Source organism: Scatophagus argus, chromosome 3 (assembly GCF_020382885.2).
Source record: "Scatophagus argus isolate fScaArg1 chromosome 3, fScaArg1.pri, whole genome shotgun sequence".
In the NCBI taxonomy this organism is placed as follows: domain Eukaryota; kingdom Metazoa; phylum Chordata; class Actinopteri; family Scatophagidae; genus Scatophagus; species Scatophagus argus.
This window is the reverse complement of record NC_058495.1, coordinates 5,745,006-5,767,195: the sequence shown is the minus strand read 5'-3', so window position 1 is coordinate 5,767,195 and position 22,190 is coordinate 5,745,006. Positions and strand designations below refer to the sequence as shown.

Sequence of the window (22,190 nt, the reverse complement as noted above, 5' to 3'; positions counted from 1 at the left end):
GGAGAGGATGCATGTTTTATTTTAGTCGCTCTAATATGCCGTGAAGACATCATTATCTTGAAACATGTCGTATTCCAGTGCCTCTATTGTTTAAAATGGCACAGAAGATGTGGATAACTGTTTCATCCTCATCACAGTCATAGAGATCATTAGATGTGCAATTCAGCATGCTTCATTAGATGTGGCTTTTGTTATTGCCAGCTAAGCAGTGTGTGGCTGTGTGAACCCTCCTTGGCGAGAGAAGGATGTTATCTTTTCTGTCATGCACATACCAGCGCTGCCCATAGGGAAGAGGTGAGCATGTAAGGAACTTGGCTGATTGAGGGCACAGAGGCACACTGTGCAGGGCTACAGTTGCTTCTGAATACTAAAGCTGCCTCACAAGAGACCCTTTTGTCAGCATCAACTCCTTTTTAGAGGAGTCATGAATAGCACAGAGTGTGTGAGATCTTTTCTATGTTCCTCCCATATCATCAACATTCCCAATTTGGATGTTTTCCTTTTAACTGCAGATCGCAAGAGTTCATATTTCCATTATACATCCAAATCAAGGAACAAAATATTAGCATTTATGGTCTGGTAAATGATATCAATGAGATATTTTCCTACAAATATATCACAGAAAAGAAGAGAAAATCAATGTAATGTAATGACTTTGGCATCAAAGTCAGTGTTTCTTCGGTGTGATGTGTTACCTTTTTGGCCTGGATTGGATTTGTAACTGTAAAATATGTGCAGGAAAATCTATTAGAGGTGAAGCTCCTGGTCAGACATTATTTACTGATGAAAAAATAGGTGAAGCAGCCAGAGGAACATCCTTGATTTTATGCAACACTTAGGTCATAAACACTCTTACAGATAGATAGATAGATACGCCATGGTTACCCTGCAAAACTACAACTAAACTCAACTCAGTAACCTCAGTCTCCTGCACGCACACACACACACACACACACACACACACACACACACACACAGAAAAGAAGAAATCCTGTCTCTCCCTCCTTTAAAAGGGAGCAGCCACCCAGTGCGTCAGTAACCTGATTACCCCAGCTGTCAGTCTGAATAAGGCCAGGCTTTGGGATCCTCCCGTCCTCTGATCCTCAGTACGGGACAGAGTTGGTCCTCCTTAAGACTCTGGAAACCACGTCAGAACAGGACAGATACAAAAACACAAAGCAGCAAGGATACGAGTTAGGAGGTAAGTGGATGCAAATGAGGAGTTTTTTTTTTATCTCACCTGATAGTGATGAGTTTAAACCTGAGTATAAGTTTTTAACCATCAGAAATCAGGCTTTATCTTAATGTACTATGCTAATTTGAACCAATGTGTGTCTGAGGTCTGAGTGAGCATGTGCACTTGTGTGTATCACGTGTAGATGCAAATGAAAACACAAGTATTCTCTTTTGTTAATCCAAAGTTGGTTTCCTATTCCACATTCTACTCGGAATGTTCTCTGTCAAGAACTGTGTGACCACATTAGACAGAAAAGGAAGACAGTCCGTGTGGACAGGAGAAAGTGTAGGATTATCAGAATAATACCCAGTTGGGAGGATAAAGGAGGGGGTTTCTTTGAGGCAGCCAGTCACTAAAGGGAGGGCAACAGGATACAACTAGGGGGTGGACCTTGATGACTGTCTCTGTGCACAACAAGTCTCTCACTTATATGCTCCCTCTTCCTCCAAACATTTTTTATGAGTTGGAGTCAGTTGGAGCACAGGAAGATTTCTCAACTCCACCCTACTTATATTTCTTTTACCTGTGTCTTTCAGCACTTGAATTTGAAAAGCTCCACAAAGGTCCAGGATTACTCTCTGGACTGGCTGAACAAGTCAGAATCTTGACCAGAAACTAAGGACCCCAAGCTGCACTTCCAAAACAATGGCAGAGTGCACTCATGATGACGACCCCGCCAAGGTGGTCTGCAATCCAAATGTAGACATTAAGGACTCAAGTGAAGGTTCAGCTGATTCTGCACCGATGGCAGCAGTCAAAGTTAGACCTGCGGATTTGGGGCTGATTCGAAGCTTGTCCAAGTCGGACTCTGACTTGCTGGCGTCGCCACTTGGGGAGGATGATGGAGTTCTGGCTGTCCGCAGTGGATCTGTGTCTAACTGCAGCTCTGGGCAGCCATCCATGGAGCGCATGCCTTCCTTTGCCTCAGAGTGGGATGAGGTAATATTTGAGCTCTAAGGATGGGAAACATGTGGGAGGGTGAAGAGGAGAGAGGGAGTGGCACAGGCTATCAAGTAGAGTGTGTTAATGTCCTTAAGAGAGAGTGTGTTAGCAAGAATGAATGTGTAAGAAAAAGAGAGGCCAGAAAGAGAGATGCAACTGAATCTTACTGAGAAAAAAAGACAGGAATGGGATTGGGCCAAGCAGGACATTTCACGAGAAAGAAAGGAAGGAAGGAAGTGGGAGAGCAGAGGCAGCAGTATGAGAGCGATAAGGAGTCCAGCAGAAGCAGTGATAGACTGTAGTAACTTTACCCAGGCTGTTGGCTTAGAATGTCTGTGGGTGAGTGCTTGAATGCATGAATGGCTTGATCACTTGCACCGACCCTCCCTGTAGCAGCCCTGGCATCCAAGACTAATTGGGCTTGTGCTGTCATTCCACATCCACTCAGTACATGTCTCAGGGGCCAACCCACGCTTCCACTGTCTCCTCCTGCACTCCTCTGGCTCCTTTGCTCCATCTTGCGCCATCTAGTTTCAGCCCCCAGAGAGCAACCCCCTCCCCCCACCATTATCCCCAAAAGCCTTAACTTGTGATTTCTGAGCACTTAAAAGTGTCAGTGCAGCACAGCCTAAAGCACTGCAAAGGCCCTGATAACAATAACCAAAAACCAATGCACCTAAGTAGCTGAAACCTGTGGGGAAAATTGCTGATAATTGATAATATATTACATTATTATAGAGTACAGCTTAGATAAAAAAATTGACTTTTGTTTAAATGTGCACAAAAGGCTTGAACAATTTTAACAATTCTTGCTGGGTGCTTAATGCTTATTACAGGATAACAAAAAAATTATAAGATTGTTAAGTGAAGTTTTGGTATGGTGCAATATCATAACCAGCTGATATCTTGGCTAGCAGTGAAAAGCCTGTTGCATTTTCTCCTGTGAAACACACAAGCCAGCCTAGGTTCTGACCTTATCAATTAATATCTGAGCAAACTGACAAAAAGTTTAGTTTTTCTTGAGAAAGTGAATTAAGAGAACAGCTTAATTTCCTAGCAGAATGGTCATGAAATTCAAGGTAATATTCTGAAATCATGAATTGAAGAATTTATTATTTCCATTTCCTGGGACTTGCTGAGACTGTAGTACTTTTGTTGATGCAACATTCCTTTAATCTCACTCTTGCCTGTGCCTTCTGGGTGTTTTGATTCAGACTTGTCAACTTCTTTGTGAGTAACCTTTGTGTACTTATGTTAATTTAAAAAAGTTAAAACTCTGCAGCATCCTAACTATGTTATTGAAAATTCATGTCTTGAAGTATACATGCAAGTATTGGACACAACTCAGACCAATAACTTACAGTGGCAAGCTAATGCAACTTGAACGTGAGACAATATGCTGCTAACACTTTAATATCAGTTACAGCAGTTACAGGTATGTTTTGGGAAACATTTTATCCACAGAATACAATACAGTTTCATCGAAATGAGTGTTAGCTGGCAGTGTGTGATGCACTGCAGTAAGGCATTATGCACTGTCGTCCTAACCATTCTCTAACGTTGCATCATGCAAAATATGCTCCGTTAAAAATACAAAAGCAGAAAAAAAACCCTTTTTTGTAGCAGTTACATGATTAAAAATATAATAATACCAACACATATTGAAAACATGTAATGATACATAGATATTTTTTCCATTCCCCTTTTTATGTTGTTTGTTGTCTCTGCCACAGAAAAGACTCAATCTCACCATAGACAATATAAGTTTGAATTGGTGCTGTTTTACTTCTTTGGTCTCACTTTTAATCATGACCCCATTTGGACTTAAACTGACCTTCTTAGACTCAGGTTTGTATGTGACTCAAGTGGTCTTGATGACAGCTCTGTCCAGGTTATGGTCCAATAAACAAGATCTGGCTTTTACAGAAAGTAGTGATGTACCTATTTCATCCTTCCCACAAGGGCAGTTGGTCACCACTTTAAAGTTCTCAGACATCTTCAACTTTTACTTGGTTTTGTGTACCCCTCTCCTCTTCGTCTCTTCCTGTCCAGTGCCTGCTGTCTGCTCCACCCCTCTGCTCTCTGACAGAAATGTTTATTCAGGCCATGTTGGGTGGGGTGTCCTGTTCTCAAGGGCATCCTGTTTTGCTGTTGCTCCCAACTGTCTGTTTCTCTTTCAGATTTCAAGGGATTTATTTGGGTTGGTAATATGGGTGTGTGTGTGTGTGGCGAAGGCAAATACTGAGTCTACCATGTTAATAGATCTCGTGAATCAGTCAAGCACCACCAAACATAAAAGTGACACACGAGGCTCAGAGGGAATTTGTGCATCAGGTCAGATACAAAAACACTGTCTCAATATATGCATGCACAGAAAGCAACAGTACTGAATATAAATGCTTGCATTTGGATGTTGTTAACATAAGAAGAAAGTTATGAGATAAAGTATAACCTTTAAAACCCACTGACATTTTCAGTAGTACATATAGATTTGGAATTTTATTGTGTCTGGCAGGTCCTATTGTGGTGAATTTATTTTCTGTTTTTTTCTTTTTGTTTTTTTTTTGTTTGTTTTTTGGTCTTGTTTTGTTTTGCTTTTTAACATCTTAATATAGGGTGAAAATAGTCAGGGCTGCATGGTGTTAGGAGGAGTGAATATATGTTACTAAAAATTGAAATTTCAACTCCTATTAAGTCTTCTGCTCTCTTTTGTGATGTCACCATTGGCATTTGAGAACAAATCGAAAGTATATCAATAAATGCTTGACATTACAGCCGATTTTTTTAGGTCAGTGAAAGATTATTGAAACTTCAATTGTATTTAGCTGCCTAAGCTTAGTTGCCTTAGTGAGCTTGCTAAACTACAGTCAAAACTTGTGTACTTGTAATCTGTAACCATCAACCTTTTATGTGGAAAGCAGGTCAAAATAGTTTGTCAAATACCAGTGTGGTAATATGAAATAGTCGTCAGACTTGGGGTAGAGAACATAATTAGCAGAGTTAATACCCACCCAAAAAATTTGATGACTCGCTTGTTAAAGTATTCTGATTCTGGTTAAAATTCCCTTAAAATGTGTCGTCATTGTTTGCATTAGACTTTAGATCTTTTTTTAAACCTAATTTTCAGAAAATATCCAGATGTATATTTAGATATTTAAAATATACACTGATCAAGTCACATTTTAAGAGAAAACAAAAATTAGAAATAAACCAGAATAGCTCATTAGTAATAATTATGAGCTCTTTATGAGCTAGCTAAAAGTTATCCAGTTTATGACTAGCTTGAGTAAGCCACTATTTTGAATTTGAATTTAAAAGATGTCGCTCAATTAAACGAAATAATAGTGCAATATTGGCATGTCCAGAAAAAAAATAAATAAATAAATAAAAACGCCATATATCTGGCACAGTTTATACAATGGAAAGTTAATAATCAGTCAGTTTTAAGGAGTAAGAGTAAAAGTGCACATAGCTCATTAATCAGCTTCCATCTTGTTAACATTTATCATGTATACTCCACCATAAGTCGTTAGCTGCCTTAGCATACAGTATAAGATGATGTGAGCAATCCTAATTTCATCTTCAGATGGCTTTTGTCAATACCAGTCATTTAGCAGATGTTTTTCTTGGTAAACTGTAAACTGTATTTTAGCTGCCATGGAACAATTTAATATCCTCCTGTCGATATTCGGCCAGTTGTCTCCAGAGATAAGAAACACGACCATGAAAAATCAGAACGCATCCATGGATCCAAGCCACATTCTTTCACTACTTTTTTGTTCATGTGTTTTTTATTTTTCTTTAAGACCACTACCACAGATAACCACATTATATAAGAATTTTGTATTTAAATGACCATTACACACTGCACTAATAATAGAAATGACATATATGATTAAGGTGATTGACATCTTCACCATGTGTGTTCAATACTCAAAAGGCAAAGGTTAACACAACATGTTACAGATGCTTGGGTGGCTTCATTCGTGTGCATACTCTAAATTTCCCAGTGGTATTTCTCACATCATTACACATGCAAGCTTTTAAAGTCCATATACTGTATGCGTGTGTGTGTGTATATATGTTATTGCTGCTGCAGACTAATGTCTGTGATTTTATATAACACATGTAAATTGGGATCTCTAATGAAAATACTCATATATATTAACACCATTACGATTTGTCCAGCTCTAATATAATAATTTTGAAAGTAATACTACGAAATCAGACCTGCCATAGCTCTTACCGTGATTTTTTTTCCCTAATTTAAAATTAGTTTTCAGTATGAATTTGAATGGGCCTTAGTGAAAATGAAACAGAATGAATTTAGAAAAATGTTTTCAAGTTGGCAAATCCAGCTGATAAAGAGGAAATGTTCTCAAAGCGTGTGTAAGCTGGTTCATAATTCATATAGAAAGCCACGGCAGAGTGAACTCATCCCAAGATCTGGTTAGACAGATGTGGTACATGAATATGAGAACAGTGGTGACGGTAGGGGCAGGAGGAGACGCAGTCCTGTATCACCTGCCACATTGCCCGTAAAACCTCTCACCACGTGAGACCACACGAGTCACTACATTTCATCTAACCTGCTGTTTAACACCGTTATTCTATACATGGAAGGGCTGGAACTGTTCAAAAACTATTGTGTGATTTGAAAATGTTTTTCAAAATTTGAAGTCAGTTTAATAATAGAAATATGAGGGTTTAAATTTATAGTTTGAATGATTGTATTATGTTAAATTTTTTATATAAAATCATAAACTTAACTTTGTCTTTCTTTGGGTTGAAACTGAAATCTGATTTTCCTGTTGTCAGACTTACTAAATTATGCTTTTCATTGACATGCAGCTGACATTGCATAAAGTAATGAACTTAGCAGGTTCAGTGGAACCAGCCAATGGAAATCACATTTTGAGGGAAACATATTGCCAACCAGTAGCATTCATACGGAACAAATTTGTGAAACAGTGTTTCACGATGAAATATGAATATTTTTCTTTTCCGCATCATAGAATAAAAAACAAAAAACAAACAGCAGGGCAGTAGATGGCTATATAAAGAATTTTACTTTAACACTGGTGTCTTGGGTTTATGGGTTTTTTCATAGAAGTAGGCATTAATTATTTAACTATAACCAAGCTTTTCATAATGATAATTAAGCTGTGTTGTGTTGCAGATGTATACATGTGTGACAACCCAAAAATATAACTGAGGCAGCATCGTATAGGTGAAATGATCAATTTGAAAAAATAATTGCCAGAATAATCAATAATAAAATATTTGTTAGTTTCAGCCCTCTCATCCATTAGTCACATATACAGACAAGTCTTATTTTGTACAGGTGGAAAAATACACACCAAAGAATTTAATTTATGATAATCTGACATTACCTGACATTAAGTCCCAATTCCAGCACTACCTGACAAGCTTGTGTAGGCATGTGGTAAAATGTACACAAGTATAGTTAAGGTATACTGCCAGAACCTTGCTTAATAAGTCAGTGGGTAATATAACTATAACGTAACTATAAAGTTGAATCAATGAGATTCTTACTAGGCAAAAAAAAATATATTTTTTATGCTCTAAAAGATTAATACAGTTAAGAGACAAAGCTATGCACTTGAGTCACCATGCCTCGCCACATTTACACTACACTATGAAGGCCATCATGACTTATACTATAAATCTTTAGTATTTGGTATCATCCTTAGTAGGTCTGTTTATGCTGTGTGGTTTTAAAGCTGTCAAATAAATAAAAATCAATTCAAATCATAAGCAGTGCTGGATTGAATTATGTGATCTGAGTCTTGTATACTTTGGAGCTTCTGGGCCATCTGTCTTTATTGACAGTGATACTGAGGCAGTAATCCTGTTTCCAGATCAGCGCCAGTGAGGCAGGAAGCCTTTTTGTTAGTTTATTATATCCAGCCATCATTCCCATTATCTGTTCTGTTTTGGGCTCACTGCCATCACTCATGTGCAGGAGGCACTGGCTCAGTGGACAATAGTGTAGGCCTACTCTGTAGCTCTAAAGCACAATGTTTGAGATTATTTCATCTTATCTCTATCTTATTAGTGAGACTGTAGTTGACTGCACAAGGAAGATTAAAAGAAGTGATGCGACTGCATGAACAAGAGATCATAAGGTGAATTAAAAAGGCATGCAACATAAATTTAGAGTATCAGAGCAGTTCTCTTACAATGATGCAAAAGAGGCTTTTGGTGAAGTCAGCTGAAATTCTGATTTCTCTCCAGTGACATCTGGACACCATTTCTATACTTTACTTAACAGACTTTAAACCTTTTTCATGCTGCAAGAGTAACACAATTTAGTATATTCAAAAAAAGTATACTTTATATTAAATTTGCTTGATTTTTTTTTTTGATCACTATCATAATGCAGTCCATAAATGAAATCAAAAAGAAGCTCACAGCTTGAAAACATGGTGGCTTCAGGAACAGAAAGTAAACATCTTCCTCCTTGTGAAGTTTAATCAGTAGTCTTCCACATCTGACAGCAGTCGAGAGCTCGTGACTGATACAGGAAGTACAAAATGAAGAGCAAAAGTAGTCATTTCATGTGTTCTAACTGGAAAAAGTGCCATGTCAAGATTATTGTAATGTGTAAACTTTGTTATACTTTATTATAGAACTGTGATTCTGCCATGATATTAGCCTTTTTTTTTTTAACATAAACACATAACATGAATAAATATTTTTTAAGGATCAGCATGCACACTAAGTGGGACATATTGCAGTTGAATAATAAACTTGTCAGTACTCTCTAGTGGAGGAAATTTTATAATAACCACGCAGTATCTGAATTACCACAGGCATACTTTATCTTTTACAGCAGTACACATTCTTCTCATTCTTCTTGACATATACACCAAGCCAGTTTATTATAGACTAAATATATAGATTATATGAAGTAGGCTTTCCTAAAAGCACTCATGAATATCTAACCAATACCTGGGATGGAATTGTCAAATCTAAGAGAAACATTCACTAACATGTGCCACCACCTTTTTCTTAAGCTTTTTATCCCTGAAGGAGATGCGGCCTATATTTCCCATCTAATCTTTATTTTGTGTCCTTTTGGGTCCAGGGAAAATCACAAACCCAAGAGCAGTAGCAACTTAAGTTGGGCCTGACTTTGCAGTCCATGGAGTTTTTAGGTTTTCCAGCTTGGAGGTCAAATCTTAGACCTTATCTTAAAGTTCCATTTTGGTTAATTTTTTAGATGCAAAATCTTAATTGTTCAAATTTGTCAAATAATTTCACCCATTGCTTTTGTATTTTCACCTGTCATAATATGTACAGGCAAAGCAGAATAAGTAAAAATCTAAGGACGTGAATTGATCACAAGAAGTCTGTCACCCACCTGACTTATATCAGAAAAAAAGCAAAGTGATTTCACTTTACTGTCAGAAATATTTCACTGGAAAGCCTGAAAATGAAAAGGTGGCACAAAAAGGGATCATTTTTGCAGTGTGTGCAGGAATGCCAGTTAATTCAGGGTGTAGTGCTATCATTCAAGAGTTGCACCACTGATTTAATGATACAGTCCACTCCAGAGCTCCATGTGCTTCATCACTATGCCATCAATTACATTTCTGTGTGAGTAAATCTTCTGATAATTCCACCCTGCTCCCAGAAACTCATTGGAAAGCGCTCTTTGTGTCAAATTTATTCTTGTTGAGAGTTGACTTACAGGTGAGAGGAACTTTACCTTTCACTTTACAATACACATCCAATAAGAAGACCTTGATATTTAACTCAGTGCCATATTCACTCACACACCCATTTAGGATGATGTACTCCGTGGTTCTGTTGAACCTGTACTGTATTGTACACAGAGGTGTTTGTATTGCTTCTCCCATCTTCACTGATATAAATGGGGTGGACAAAATAAGAAAAACACACTTTCAGTGTGTTTCTCAGCTTTCTTTTTGAGAGAGAAGAGGATTGATACCACTCATATATGTATATCTGTACATTTTTCTTTTCCTATTGTGGCGAAGAAATGGCCCTACTCTGCCTCTGATTGGCTAGTATTTGCCTTCCCTGGTTTGGTTGGTTAGGTTTAGGTACGTGGAGTGGTGATTGACTGGGTAAGAATATCAGGTGAAGCCAAATGGAAACATTGCATAAATATGGAATGAATTGAAATTGAATTGGAAATATGAAGCTAGTATCCAGTGAGCCTAAGAGCTGAAACAGGGAAGGGTGCCTACCAGCACCTTGTGTATTTATTTAGATATTTATTTACCTTTGGCAAAACGAAACTAGCTGTTTCCCCTTTTCCAGTCATACTAACCATCTCCTGCGCTCGCATGTGGTAGGTTAATCAACCCTATTTTTGCTTGTAGGTGTGAATGTTAATGTGAATGACTCTCTCTCTATATAAGTCATATATATAATTTGCCGTATATAACCGAGGCTGTTGATTTTGTTGGCCTAGCTTGCTCTTTTATGATTATTTTCAGCACAACAACAACGTCTCTACTTGCGCAATTAGCGCACTGCTCCCTCCTGTCGGAAAGCGGTCACGACACGCTCATCTGTGCCGCCCCGGGCTCGAAAGGGTGATGTGTGGGTGGGGAAGCCGCAATGCATAGTGGGCTTTTCGGGCAACCGAAAGGTTTGTTTACGCCGGGTGCATGCAAGATGCTGTTCTTATGTTCTGTTGTTTTGTTTCAACAAGTTAAAACATGGTGCGAACGTGCTGTGTCGTTAACTGCCACAATCGTTCACGTGATCGCTTCGGTCAAACAAACGATCGGTGAGTGTTTTTTTCTCATTTCCCACGTGCACGCAAACCCAAGGACCTCGGATTTGTGAGCTAACGAGGAGACGCCGACACATGTTGGTGTGTTCACGGCATTTTCACACTGGTGTTGGTGGTGTTTTTCTGAAAACAAAATGAATGGCTGGCTATCTTCCTCTGCTTATTTCTGTTTATCCGTAACATGTCATTGATACGTCAGGCACAGGAAAATCTCCTGATCTGCTACTTGCTCATATGGCGACAAACACCAGGCCTGCACTTTACAAAGAAAGTTAATAAAACTATGCCTGATGGTGATAATAAATATTGTAGTTCACTAGCAATATATATACTATATTCCAACTACTTTAATTGAGCCATAAGAAGTCCTCTGAGATCATGCCATTTACTCAAGCAATAATGTCTTGCAAGTCTTTTCAGTTTATTACAAACGTTCTTGTGAGAAAAGCCCTTGTTTCAAGGTTTTTTGCAGCAGTTCGTATTTCTAACTTGTTTTGACAGGAGATTTTATTATATATGCATATATAAATGTGTGTGTATATATATATTAATTTATTTTAGTTATTTTGGAATGATATTCCTGTCTGTTTTTATTCTGTATGTTTAAAAATGTGTTCAAAGTGTTCACTTTAGATCTGCCCGCTATCTAAAGTGTGCTTTGAGTTTTGGCCCCCCGTGCGACTGAGTTTGACACCCCTGGTCTAGGGTGTCTAAGAAGCATTTTGGTGACAGGTTTTAAAGGTGCACTTAAGATTACAGTAGATGTGATGCAATCATGTGTGTGTATGTGTGTGTGTGTGTGTGTGTGATATAGAATGTAACTGGGTTAATTCAAAGAGTAATGTGAGGTCTGAATTGCTGGAGGCATATGCAGTGTGTCCCACGTGCCTGACTTCCAAATGAATCAAGGCTTTTCCACAGTGTTGATGCCACTAGCGAAGTGCATAGGGCTTTTTCAAACACTAAATATTACATCAAATAAGCCTGGCTGTGTCTCTGGTGTCACAAGTGAAAGCCGAATCAGCTTTCCAGGCTTGCAAAAATCTTCATTGCTGATTGTGAATAGACTACTCTGGCGATTCTAAATTTAGTTCCCAGCCTGATTTGCAGTAGTTTGCATGCTGAATTTTAGGTGACCCCAAATTGCTAATTGGTTTGTTTAAAACTGTCAAAACATGTACTTGGAGATGTACTCTTTTCTACAATTGCTAAAGAATACTGAACGCTATTATGTATATGTATAGTCTGTTTAGTAGTGTTTATAATGAGGTTCGGTATTTCTGTGAATTCTTAATAAGAGGACATAGAGATGGGGCAGATTGGGATAAAAAACAAAACAGTGCGAATGTGTAAAATGACATACTGGGTTTTTACATGGGAATTGTGTACAGACTTTGTTGGCTGACCTTCTGTCGTCAAGGCGAGGCTGACAGGCAGTAAGCCTAACACTCAAGTAAAATCACAAAATTATGTTTTTACATCCTTACATCCTTTTTTGTCTGGATTGAACAGATACATAGATAGATTAGTCATAACATTATAACAACTTGCCTAATTTTGAGTGAATCCCCCTTTTCCCACCAAAACAGCCCTGACCTGTCGAGGCATGGACTCCACCAGATCTCTGAAGGTATGCTGTGGTATCTGGCACGAAGTCATGTAAATTGCGAGTTGGGGCCTCGATGTATCGGATAGTAGATACAGATACTTGATTGGATTGAGATCTTGAGAATTTGGAAACCAAGTCAACACGTTGAACATGTGTTCCTCAGACCATTTTTGAACCATTTTTGCAGTGTAGCAGGGCTCCTTATCCTGCTGAAAGAAGCCACTGCCATCAAGGAATACTGTTTCCATGAAGGGGTCTACTTGGTCAGCAACAGTGTGTCAAAGTAACGTCCACATGAATGGCAGGACCTGAGGTTTCCCAGCAGAACATTGCACAAAGCATCACACTGCCTCCACCGGCTTGCCTTCTTCCCACTGTGGATCCTGGTGCCATGTCTTCCACAAGTAAGAGACACACCAGGCCTTCCATTGCTCTGTAGTCCACTTCTGATGCTCAGGTGCCTGTTGTAGGCGCTTTCAGCAGTGGACACGGGTCAGCATGGGCACTGTGCAGCTATGCCGCCCATATGCATTGCACTGTGTGTTCTGACACCTCTTTGTCAGAACCAGCATTAACTTTTTCAGCAGTCTGACCTATGGTATCGGGCTAATCATCTAGCCATCACAATTTGGCTCTCATCACAGCCACTCAAATCCTCACACTTGGCCATTTTTTTCCTTCCAGCACATCAACTTCAAGAACAAAGTGTTCACTTGCTGCCTAATATATCCCACCCAATTCAAGGTGTCGTTATAATAAGAAAATTGTTGTTGTTCACTTCACCTGTCAGTAGTAATAATGTTATGGCTGATTGGTGTATATAAAGGCTTGTCTTTATGACAGTAAATAAGAAGTCCTTGTGTTTTGGACTGTTGGTTGGACAAAGGGAGCAATTTGAAGACATAACTTTTTTCTTTCTTTTTGACATTTCATAGACTAAAAAGTGAATTGAATAATTGTAATAATAATCAGAGGATTAATCGATACTGAAAATAATCGATAGGTTCAGCGCTAATATAAACTGTTCCATTTGGTGTGCTTTAAAGTTGAAGGTGGTTAAATTTTGCTACTTTGAACAGAGAACAAGAAGATTCCAGGTTCCAATCCCAGTCTGGGCCCTTCTGTGTGGAGTTTGCATGTTCTCCCTGTGCCTGCGTGGGTTTTCTCCGGGTACTCCGGCTTCCTCCTACAATCCCAAAAACATGCACATTAGGTTACTTGGCTACTCGATATTGTCCCTTGGTGTGAGTGTGTGGTTGTCTGTCTTTGTGTGTTAGCCCTGCGATTGACTGGCGACCAGTCCAGGGTGAACCCCACCTCTAGCCCTGACGGATAAAGCATATAGAAAATGGATGGATGGATGAACAGAGCCACTGTTTCCCACTGTTTCCAGTCTGTACTAATCTAAGCCAATGAGCTGCTGGCTGTTTCTTCAGTTTAATGGACAGATATGAGAAGGGTACTGATTTTCTCATCCAACTTTGCAAGATAGCCCAAAATGCTTAACTACTCCTTGAATAAACTGTGGTTCTGGATAAAAAAAATAACAATGTTCATTTCTTGTCCTACTTGTATTTTGAACAGCACTGCATCAAGCACCAATGCACTTTGTTGGAAGTTACTGTTCAGTTATCAAGCAAAATACACAAAAGCAAACAACCTGGAAATGTATTTTGTCTCTCCTGCAAAGTCAGAGACTACTAAAATAAACAGGCTTTGGCTCTAAACCCCTAAACAATATTCCTCTGAGTTGCTCTGTAATCTACTGCATGCAGCATTGTGCTCACTTAACCCTGCAATGAGCTGTTGCCTTGCGCTGCGAAGCTTACAGGTCTGAGAGGGCAATCAAATACTCACTAAGAAATAATCAGCAACAGATATGAATCTCTGGAGGGTGAGTTTGTACCCTTTGGATTTAAAAGAGCGCTACATGCCTCAGTAATTTTTCAAAAGGTTCTAGACTGCAATTCACCTTATCACCCAGCTGTGTTTTCACTGAGAGGTTAGTCATTGGATTGCTGTCTATGTCGGACTGTTGCTTGTTATCCATCATTGCAAAGCAGCTCACCTCCTTCCCAACGCTCCCAGCAGCAGCAGCAGCAGCAGCAGTCCTAGCTTCTCACTCAGTGGCACTCCTTCAGTGTGCTTGTAGTGTAGTTGGTTTGGCTATGGCGAGATAGCGGGGTGTTAGGGGCAGAAATGAGGCAGAAGTTCAATGCATGAATTGATAGAAAAGGTTGATAGATAGAAAAATAATTGATTGTTTCCTTGCTTGTTTCATGCTTGTTCTCTGCAACAGATTGAGAAGATCATGAACTTGATTGGAGCAGGCATTGAAACATCCAAAAAGAGACAGCCCACACGAAGCTCAGGTAATGCCTCATCACCTATCATGTTTCCACAATGACAGATTTTTTAAGTCATGCAAAATGTAATTAGTATTTTTTCTGGTGATGACTGGTTGCTGTTATTGCATTTATTGGTTGGATAATGCAAATTGACAACTGAGTCCGGGGTATTAAGTGAGTCTTATTCATTAACCATTTATAAAGCTCTTAATTGCCCTTGGTGCTGCATTGATGATAGTGCCATAGAGGCTACTGGATGAGAATTAAATGTAATGTTAGCAGCAACAAAAATCTTAACACCCTGTAACTGTCAACATCTTGGGCAGCTTTTCTAAGAGCTGCTATTCAGCATTCGAATACACCTTCAAAGAGGATGGAATTTTGTTTTCCAAGTCACAGATATTGAAGTTGACATTTGTTTGGTACATTATTGTTAGATGTTACACACAAGGCTTCCACTTTATGGGAAATTGAATTCTAAATTCCCCTCACTGTCATATTTTTTTTTTTATGGAGTTATTGTATCCCCCAATAGGACATGAATTGATAGTACGCTTTGTCAAGTGTCCTGCAGGCAGAGAAGCCAGCTGGCATCAGCTCAGTTTGTTTAAATAACACTCCCGAGTTGATACAGTGTAAACCTACCACCATTAGATAGCGTGCCATAAGGTGATTTCATCATAAGGTATTGCGTAACAGCTTCTGTGGGTCTGCAAAGGACTGCCTTTTAGAAGGCTCAGCAGATTTATTAAGATAAACTTTTCATTAGTTATGCCACAAAGATGTTTCATGGATTAACAATCTGCTGACCACAGCAAGGTGTAACACCCACTCTAAATGAAGAACAGAAACAGTTAAATATGTGGTTATGATCAAAGGATATAAAGTAAAGGCCTAGAAAAATAAAAGTAAAATGTCAATGGAATTGCTGCATTAGCATTTAACCCTCCATGTGTCTGTGTATCTTCAAGTAAAACATGCAATATTCCGTCTAATATTAATTGTTCCTAAGAGCTAATCACAACGACTTAGTGTGTATATTATATTTTTGCAGTTAAAATAGAAATATTCACAATAAAAAAAAGTAAAGGTTTGACTAATGTAACCAATTAAACTAAATGCTGATGATGCAAAATTTTAATTTTCGTTTGATCAAACCTCTTGACTTTCCTTGTTAAATTTTACTTTTAGTCTTGAAAGGAAACTGTAGATGAGGTATGTGCATTTCATAGAAAATGGATTTAATGGATAACTAAAACCTACATTGTGAAAGTAAATGAAAATTTAATGATATGAATACAATAAAGCAAAAGTGAACTTCAATATGTAAGACCTTGCAGAAACAAAATGCAGCTCAGACAGCATTACATAATAAAAAACAGAAAAGAATATTGAAATACATTTCTAAAGAGAGGGGATGTAAAAAACTAAACTGATGATAAGACAACAATAAAAGAACAAATATGAGGAAAAATATTTAGTAACAACACTGATCATCATTCCCATGATAAACATACATATAGAAATCTCTATACTACCACACAGTACTTCAGGCTAAAAGGAGATGCATATTAGCACAGCAGTCCTAAAGCAAAGCTGGTTTCCAACGTAGCGTGAATTTGTGATTTTAATTGAAATTTCTCACACACTCAAGCATTCTTGGATTAATTGCTATCCTAACAATTAAGACCCGAGGTTATTCCACATTACATAAGAGAAAATATGTTGTTTGTTTGTTTATTTTCTTCCACCCATATAGGTGTGTGCTATTTATAGGCCTCATTTGAAGAACAGCTACACTGAAAGTGTCCCGTATTCAGCTGAGTCATGCAGTTGCTGCTCCGATTTGAGCTTGTGCACAAATAGTTCTGGAGATCGGTTTTGTTGCTGTTTTGTATGTGCCATTTCATAAAGAGGTCATATTTCTTTTTATTCAGTGTTATGAAAGGAAACAAACAGGTACCCTTCAGACCCCTCACCAGGAGAGGGAGGGAGAGAGAAGAGGAGAGGAGAGGAGTGGAGAAGAAAAGGAGATAAGGGGATTGCACAAAGATGGAAACCTCAATTGTCACTCTTCATGCCACCTTTATCTTTTTATTGTGACAACTGGGAAAATCTTATCCGCTATCCATATTTTTGTGTATTTTCAGTCCATCCACCTTTTGCCTGTGTACCGTTCCTCTCATATCAGGAGCCAGTGATGGCCGATTCATCTTCAGGAAGCACATTCCTTAACATCACATTTTTACGGCTAGAAAAAGCAACCCTGCGATTTCATGTCAGTCTGCACGCTCGAGGATGAGGTTGTTTGTGTTGTGTGCCCATCACTAGTGCCTCAATTGTGAGCTAAGAGAACGCTCAGTAAATGAGCTTAAAAAGAGCGAGGGAGTGGAGAGAGAGAGAGAGAGAGAGAGAGAGGGAGCTCAGCTAACGGCACACAGGAGGCTTGGTTCGTGTACAGGCACACTCTGACGTTCAAAGGAAAAGAGTCCGCCTTCAGTTTCCCTGAATTAATTCAGCTTTTCGGCTCATTTTCTCCACTGCTTGGGTGTGTTGACAAGGAGCTAGTGCTTTTCTCCTGCTCTGATAAAGAGGCCTGGCTTTATCTAGGCACAACCTCTAACTCCCCTGCTGTAAAAAGGTCTTTCTTGTGCTTCTCTGAGCCAAGTCTAGACCTAGCAAACAATAGAGAAACATACGTGGATACATTTGACAGCTTGTCCCGTTTAACAGGGGATAAGACAGTGACCCAGTTCTCCCCCCCACAGAGGAGCACTGGATACTCTGTCAGTCTGTAATTAGGTCCTACTACTGTGGGAGGTGTTGTTGTCCCATATGAATGGACGTAATTGGATGGGGTGGCTGGTATTTTTAACGGTTTTTGTCTGGATATTGTGGTGTAGAAGTTGGCTTTGGTATGTGGCTCATGAGGAGTGAGTAAAGAAGGAGGAGGAGTTGTGGGATCTTGTAGTGAATCATAATTAGTCCACTCCAATCCTTCTTACTTCCTATTACCATCTTATCTCGCCCATATGTTTCATCGCCTCCTCCTTTATTAGTCTTTTTCTGTCTCTTATCTGTCTCCTGCTCATTCTCTCCCTCTCCCTTTCTCTCTCATTTCCCCCCCCTTCATCATTTTTTCTCCTCGGTCAGGGCAAATCTGACACGAGCTTCTCTTCCTGATAACAAATGATGAGCATTGGTCCTTGTGGATGACGGGTCACAGAGACCCGACTTGGCCTTTTACCTGATCGTTAACGGCGGAGCAACAGGGGTACAGGCGGCCAATTACGGAGGAGGTTCAATCAATAGCCCTTCACTTTGCTTTCCTCTGTTGGCACCGCTTCTCCTTGCCCTGACTGCCTTACTGACTGGCTGACTACCCATCTGGGAATGTGTGAGGTGATTGCAAGCAGCTTGAAAGCCTGCATATTTGCGTTCAGCCTGCAGCTGTATCCAGATAACACCAATGATGGACGCAATGAGCAGTCCTGCATAGGTAGGTGCTAAAGTCTACGACTCACCGAGTAGACTGTGGTGTTTCTTTCAAAGTTAAATGGCCCTGTGTGTGGGTCTTTTTACCCCTTATTTATCCAAATTTGAAATCATCTTGCTTGTTCATCCAGGCTTTTCCCTGTAAGTAGCCTCTGTTGTGCACTAAAATGGATGATGTGACATGAGCATCTGGAAGTACATAATGGAGTTTGCCTTTTTTCTGTCATGCTGGATGACTGGGTGAGATGGAAAAGAGACAGGACCTGAAGTGTGTCTCTTCTCTTCTCTTCTCTTCTCCCACTCCTGTACTGGTGCATTAGACTTTTGCTGACTTGAATCAATGCTGCCCCCCCTTGTCCTATCATCAAAGTAAGATGTAAATGAATTAAAGCCATCTGCTAATAAGCAGGAGCTTGGGGAGGCTCTTTGTTTCAATATCCCATGTTAGCTTAAAAAAATGGCACTCCTCCTGCAGAAGAGGATCGACTCGGTTATCCTTTAACATTCTAGTCATTCTTTGCAGAAATGACTGTGATTTTGGGCTCTCAGTGCTTGTTCCTTGCCTCTGATGGTGGTGTCCTTTCTGCACTGGCAAGATCAGAGTGCCTCTGTGCAATTCTAATCAGTGCAGCGGGGGAGAGAGAGGGGGTGAGGTGGGCTACGGGAGACAGACAGACAGAGAAGATAGTGCATATGTGCATTTGTATAAGAAATGAGAGCAAGATAGAAGGAGTAAGGGGTAGAGAGACAGACGATGAAGAAAAAGAAAGAGAGTGTGTGTTCTCCTCTGTGTGTTTGAGGACGAGAGGCAGGGAGCGAGACAGAGTGAAGGAGAGTGCAAGCCAGAAAGGGAGAGAGAGAGAGACAGAGAGAGAGAGAAGGAGGCAGAGGGAGGGGAATTGATGTAGTGGGAGAGAGAGGGGGAGAGAGAAGTGGTTACGTGGAGCAGCACCCCACTTCATCAGGCAGCATACGGCAGCCCTGCAGTGTGATCACACAGTGTGGGAATGGGGCTATGAGATCGAGAGCAAGAGAAAGCAAACAGAGAGAGACGAGAGCGAGCAGGGGGGGCAGTTAAAAAGAAGAGGGATTTGCTCGGATGAGAAGGGGGGGATGATCACTGAGTCTGTTGACTGTCGTGGATGTTGGAAGTGGCTGAGGCTGAGGCAGACCTGTGATCTCCTGTGTAGAAGTAGCTGGCGTCAGGACGTTATGCCCTGTGAGCAGTGAGAGGTAGCGTGTGTGAGCCAGGAGCAGCTGCTGTGACTGCATCTGCGCTGCCTGCATGTCTCAGACAGGCAGGGGATGCAGCAAACCTCTGCCCTGAGCACAGAGGCTGCTAGCTGTACCCAGCGAGGAGAAGAACCAGGTGGGCTGGGGCTGGAGTGGGGGGCGTCTGCCTCAGGAAGGAGCTAGCTTAACCTGCACCGTGATCCTGCAGTGATCCTCGCTTCAGAGTCAGAAGGCTCACCTGTCGTCTGTAGGATCAGAACCTGGATTTACTGCTCTGAGAGATGAGAAGCACGTTCTCTGGTGGAGCCGTGCAGCCAGCAGCCTGCTGAAGAGTGTGAATGCTGGGCAGCACAGGGAACACTGGCACCACCAAGGACACTGAGCCTTTTTCCACTGGCAGACAGCTTACCTGGAGCTTTATCAAGGAATCTATACTTGGATTTGATTATGAATTGAGGAGTTTGGAATCAGCACACTGTGGAAATCCTAAGCCAATATTTCTTTTTTTGATGTAGGATTTACAATATGTCTACCTGACCGTACTCCTTGTGGCTCTGGAGTAAGGACGAAAAATTATTTAAGCAAATGTGTATTCCTTAAAAATAACACGAGTACCTCAACAGTACTTTAGAATGCTGCTACCTTCATTGTATGAGCCGTGTCCTAGCTCTCAAAGAGGTTGACCAATGAAGCCATGGGACTCAGCCAGAGCTTTACAAGTATGTGGTGAAAACCCTGACAAATTTATTTTGGGGGAACAGAATATTTCTGTGTTACACCATGACGTTATTGCTGATTTTAGAAAACAAAATAAGGGGATAGTTTTAACAGAGTAATAATGTATGATGTATGAAAATGTCTGATTTGGTGATAAATAATTCCATTTTCCCTCAACCTGCAAATTATTTAGTCTCTTAAAGTGTAGTGGTCACTATTTTTATGTTTTTGGACTAGCTAAGCACTTGTTTTTACACTCGCTCATCTGCTCACTAAAGGAATGTTTAGTGAACCATGTTTGTTGGAAGATGCCATAGTGGCTCAGTCCAACATAACTAACGATACCAAGCTTCAGATGGGCATCCTTCCCTGCACTACCTCCACCCTCGCCTGACATCTCCAGTCAGTCACACTAACACCGGTGGGTGTATATTAGCCTAGTCAGTCCCCTGCAGGGCTTGAGCAGGGCCTGCAGCACTTCCTATCCTCCTTCTGTGTTTGAGTTAGCTGGGCCCCCGCCTTTACCTTGGGAGCCCCTCACCCCCGGCCTGGACCCTGTCTCCCCCCCACCCTGCCTGGTGCTGCTGCACTCGGCTCTGCCTCTGCTGGCCGAGGATGATGTGGCAATGCCATGTGTCGTCCTCTGAGTGCCGCTGCTACCGGCTGAACGGCTTCTCCCTGCTGAAGCGCTTCCCTCTCTCGGCAGATGGGGCCTGTGGTAAAGCCCTGGACCAGCCGGTGGGAGAGTGGCTGGAGCACGTGGGGCTGCCGCAGTACGAGAGCAAGTTCCTGCTCAATGGTTTCGACGACCTACGATTCATGGTGAGTCACCTGCAGCACGTCATCTCAGGGGTCGGTTCCACTTTCCATCACTCTGCCTCTCCCTGTGTCAACCTAGCTGCATTTGTCTTTTTGTGTCACCATTCTGCTCTCTTGCCCTCTGCTTGTCTCTCAGCAGCTTCACTCACCCCCTCCCTCTCTTCTTTCTACTTTCCCACTCAACCATGCACCCTTTTTCTTCCTTCCCGCCTTTACCCTCTCCCCCACATAACTCGTCATCACCTCTGTGCAACGCATGACCCTGCTGAGATTTATAGCTCGACATTGAATCTCTTTAAAGAATATGGGCTGTCACCAAAGGGAAGACAAATGACGACCAAAACCCATTAACTTTTTCCCAGCATTCCCAATCATGCTATCTCATTTACTGTACAGTTCTAAAGCCCCCCACCTATACTGAATCTTCAGATTTACAGTCACTGGACTTGACCCATGTGTAGATAAATATGAACCCTTGCTTTGAACCTGGACAGTCGGTCGTCAACCTAAACGCACTACTGTTTATTCTAAATACACTTTGCATGATTGCTTGACAAATCTCACTAAGTCTTCTCATTACACTGCTTACGGTGCTTATGAAACGGTTTTGCAGTAACTGCACAACGATTACACTGCAGAAGCATGCTTTAATGTTGTATTTATGCACTTAGATTTTACTTGCACATGTTTGCATGCAGGCAGTTATTTTGGTTACAAATGGATTATTTCACTGGGAAGTAAATGATCAGAAAAGCACACAATTTGTCTTCTATGGTGGTTTAAAAAAAACACATTCATACAGATTAGTGTTTCTGCTAGATTGCATATTAATAAATTCACTTCACTGCACCTCAAGCGATGTCCATAATCTGACTAAAAGTGTTATCTTCTTCCCGTAAAGAACATTGCAAGGAAGCTTGATATTGCATTTGGCGGTGATTGTAGAAAACACCATAACGTTTTCAATTCCCTGGTCACATTAGTCTGACAAACATG

The 22,190-nt window shown here is 40.5% G+C and overlaps 1 protein-coding gene across 4 annotated transcripts in view; it reads left to right on the top strand.

Annotated features, from left to right (window-relative positions):
- The first annotated feature begins 998 nt into the window (after positions 1 to 998).
- anks1ab (ankyrin repeat and sterile alpha motif domain containing 1Ab) overlaps positions 999 to 22,190 on the top strand; it is a 40,069-nt gene continuing 18,877 nt past the window's right edge. For 2 of the 4 annotated variants that reach the window (XR_006842939.1, XM_046383016.1), the window contains exons 1-3: positions 1,646 to 2,176; positions 14,882 to 14,954; positions 21,082 to 21,197. Coding sequence is in view for 3 of the 4 variants with exons in the window: in XM_046383016.1 (XP_046238972.1) it covers positions 1,883 to 2,176; positions 14,882 to 14,954; positions 21,082 to 21,197 (483 nt within the window). In the remaining variant the exon portion in view is untranslated. Of the gene's footprint in view, positions 1,202 to 1,643; positions 2,177 to 14,881; positions 14,955 to 21,081; positions 21,198 to 22,190 lie in introns of those variants that run through there. The other 2 variants (XM_046383018.1, XM_046383019.1) reach the window with 2 other exon arrangements.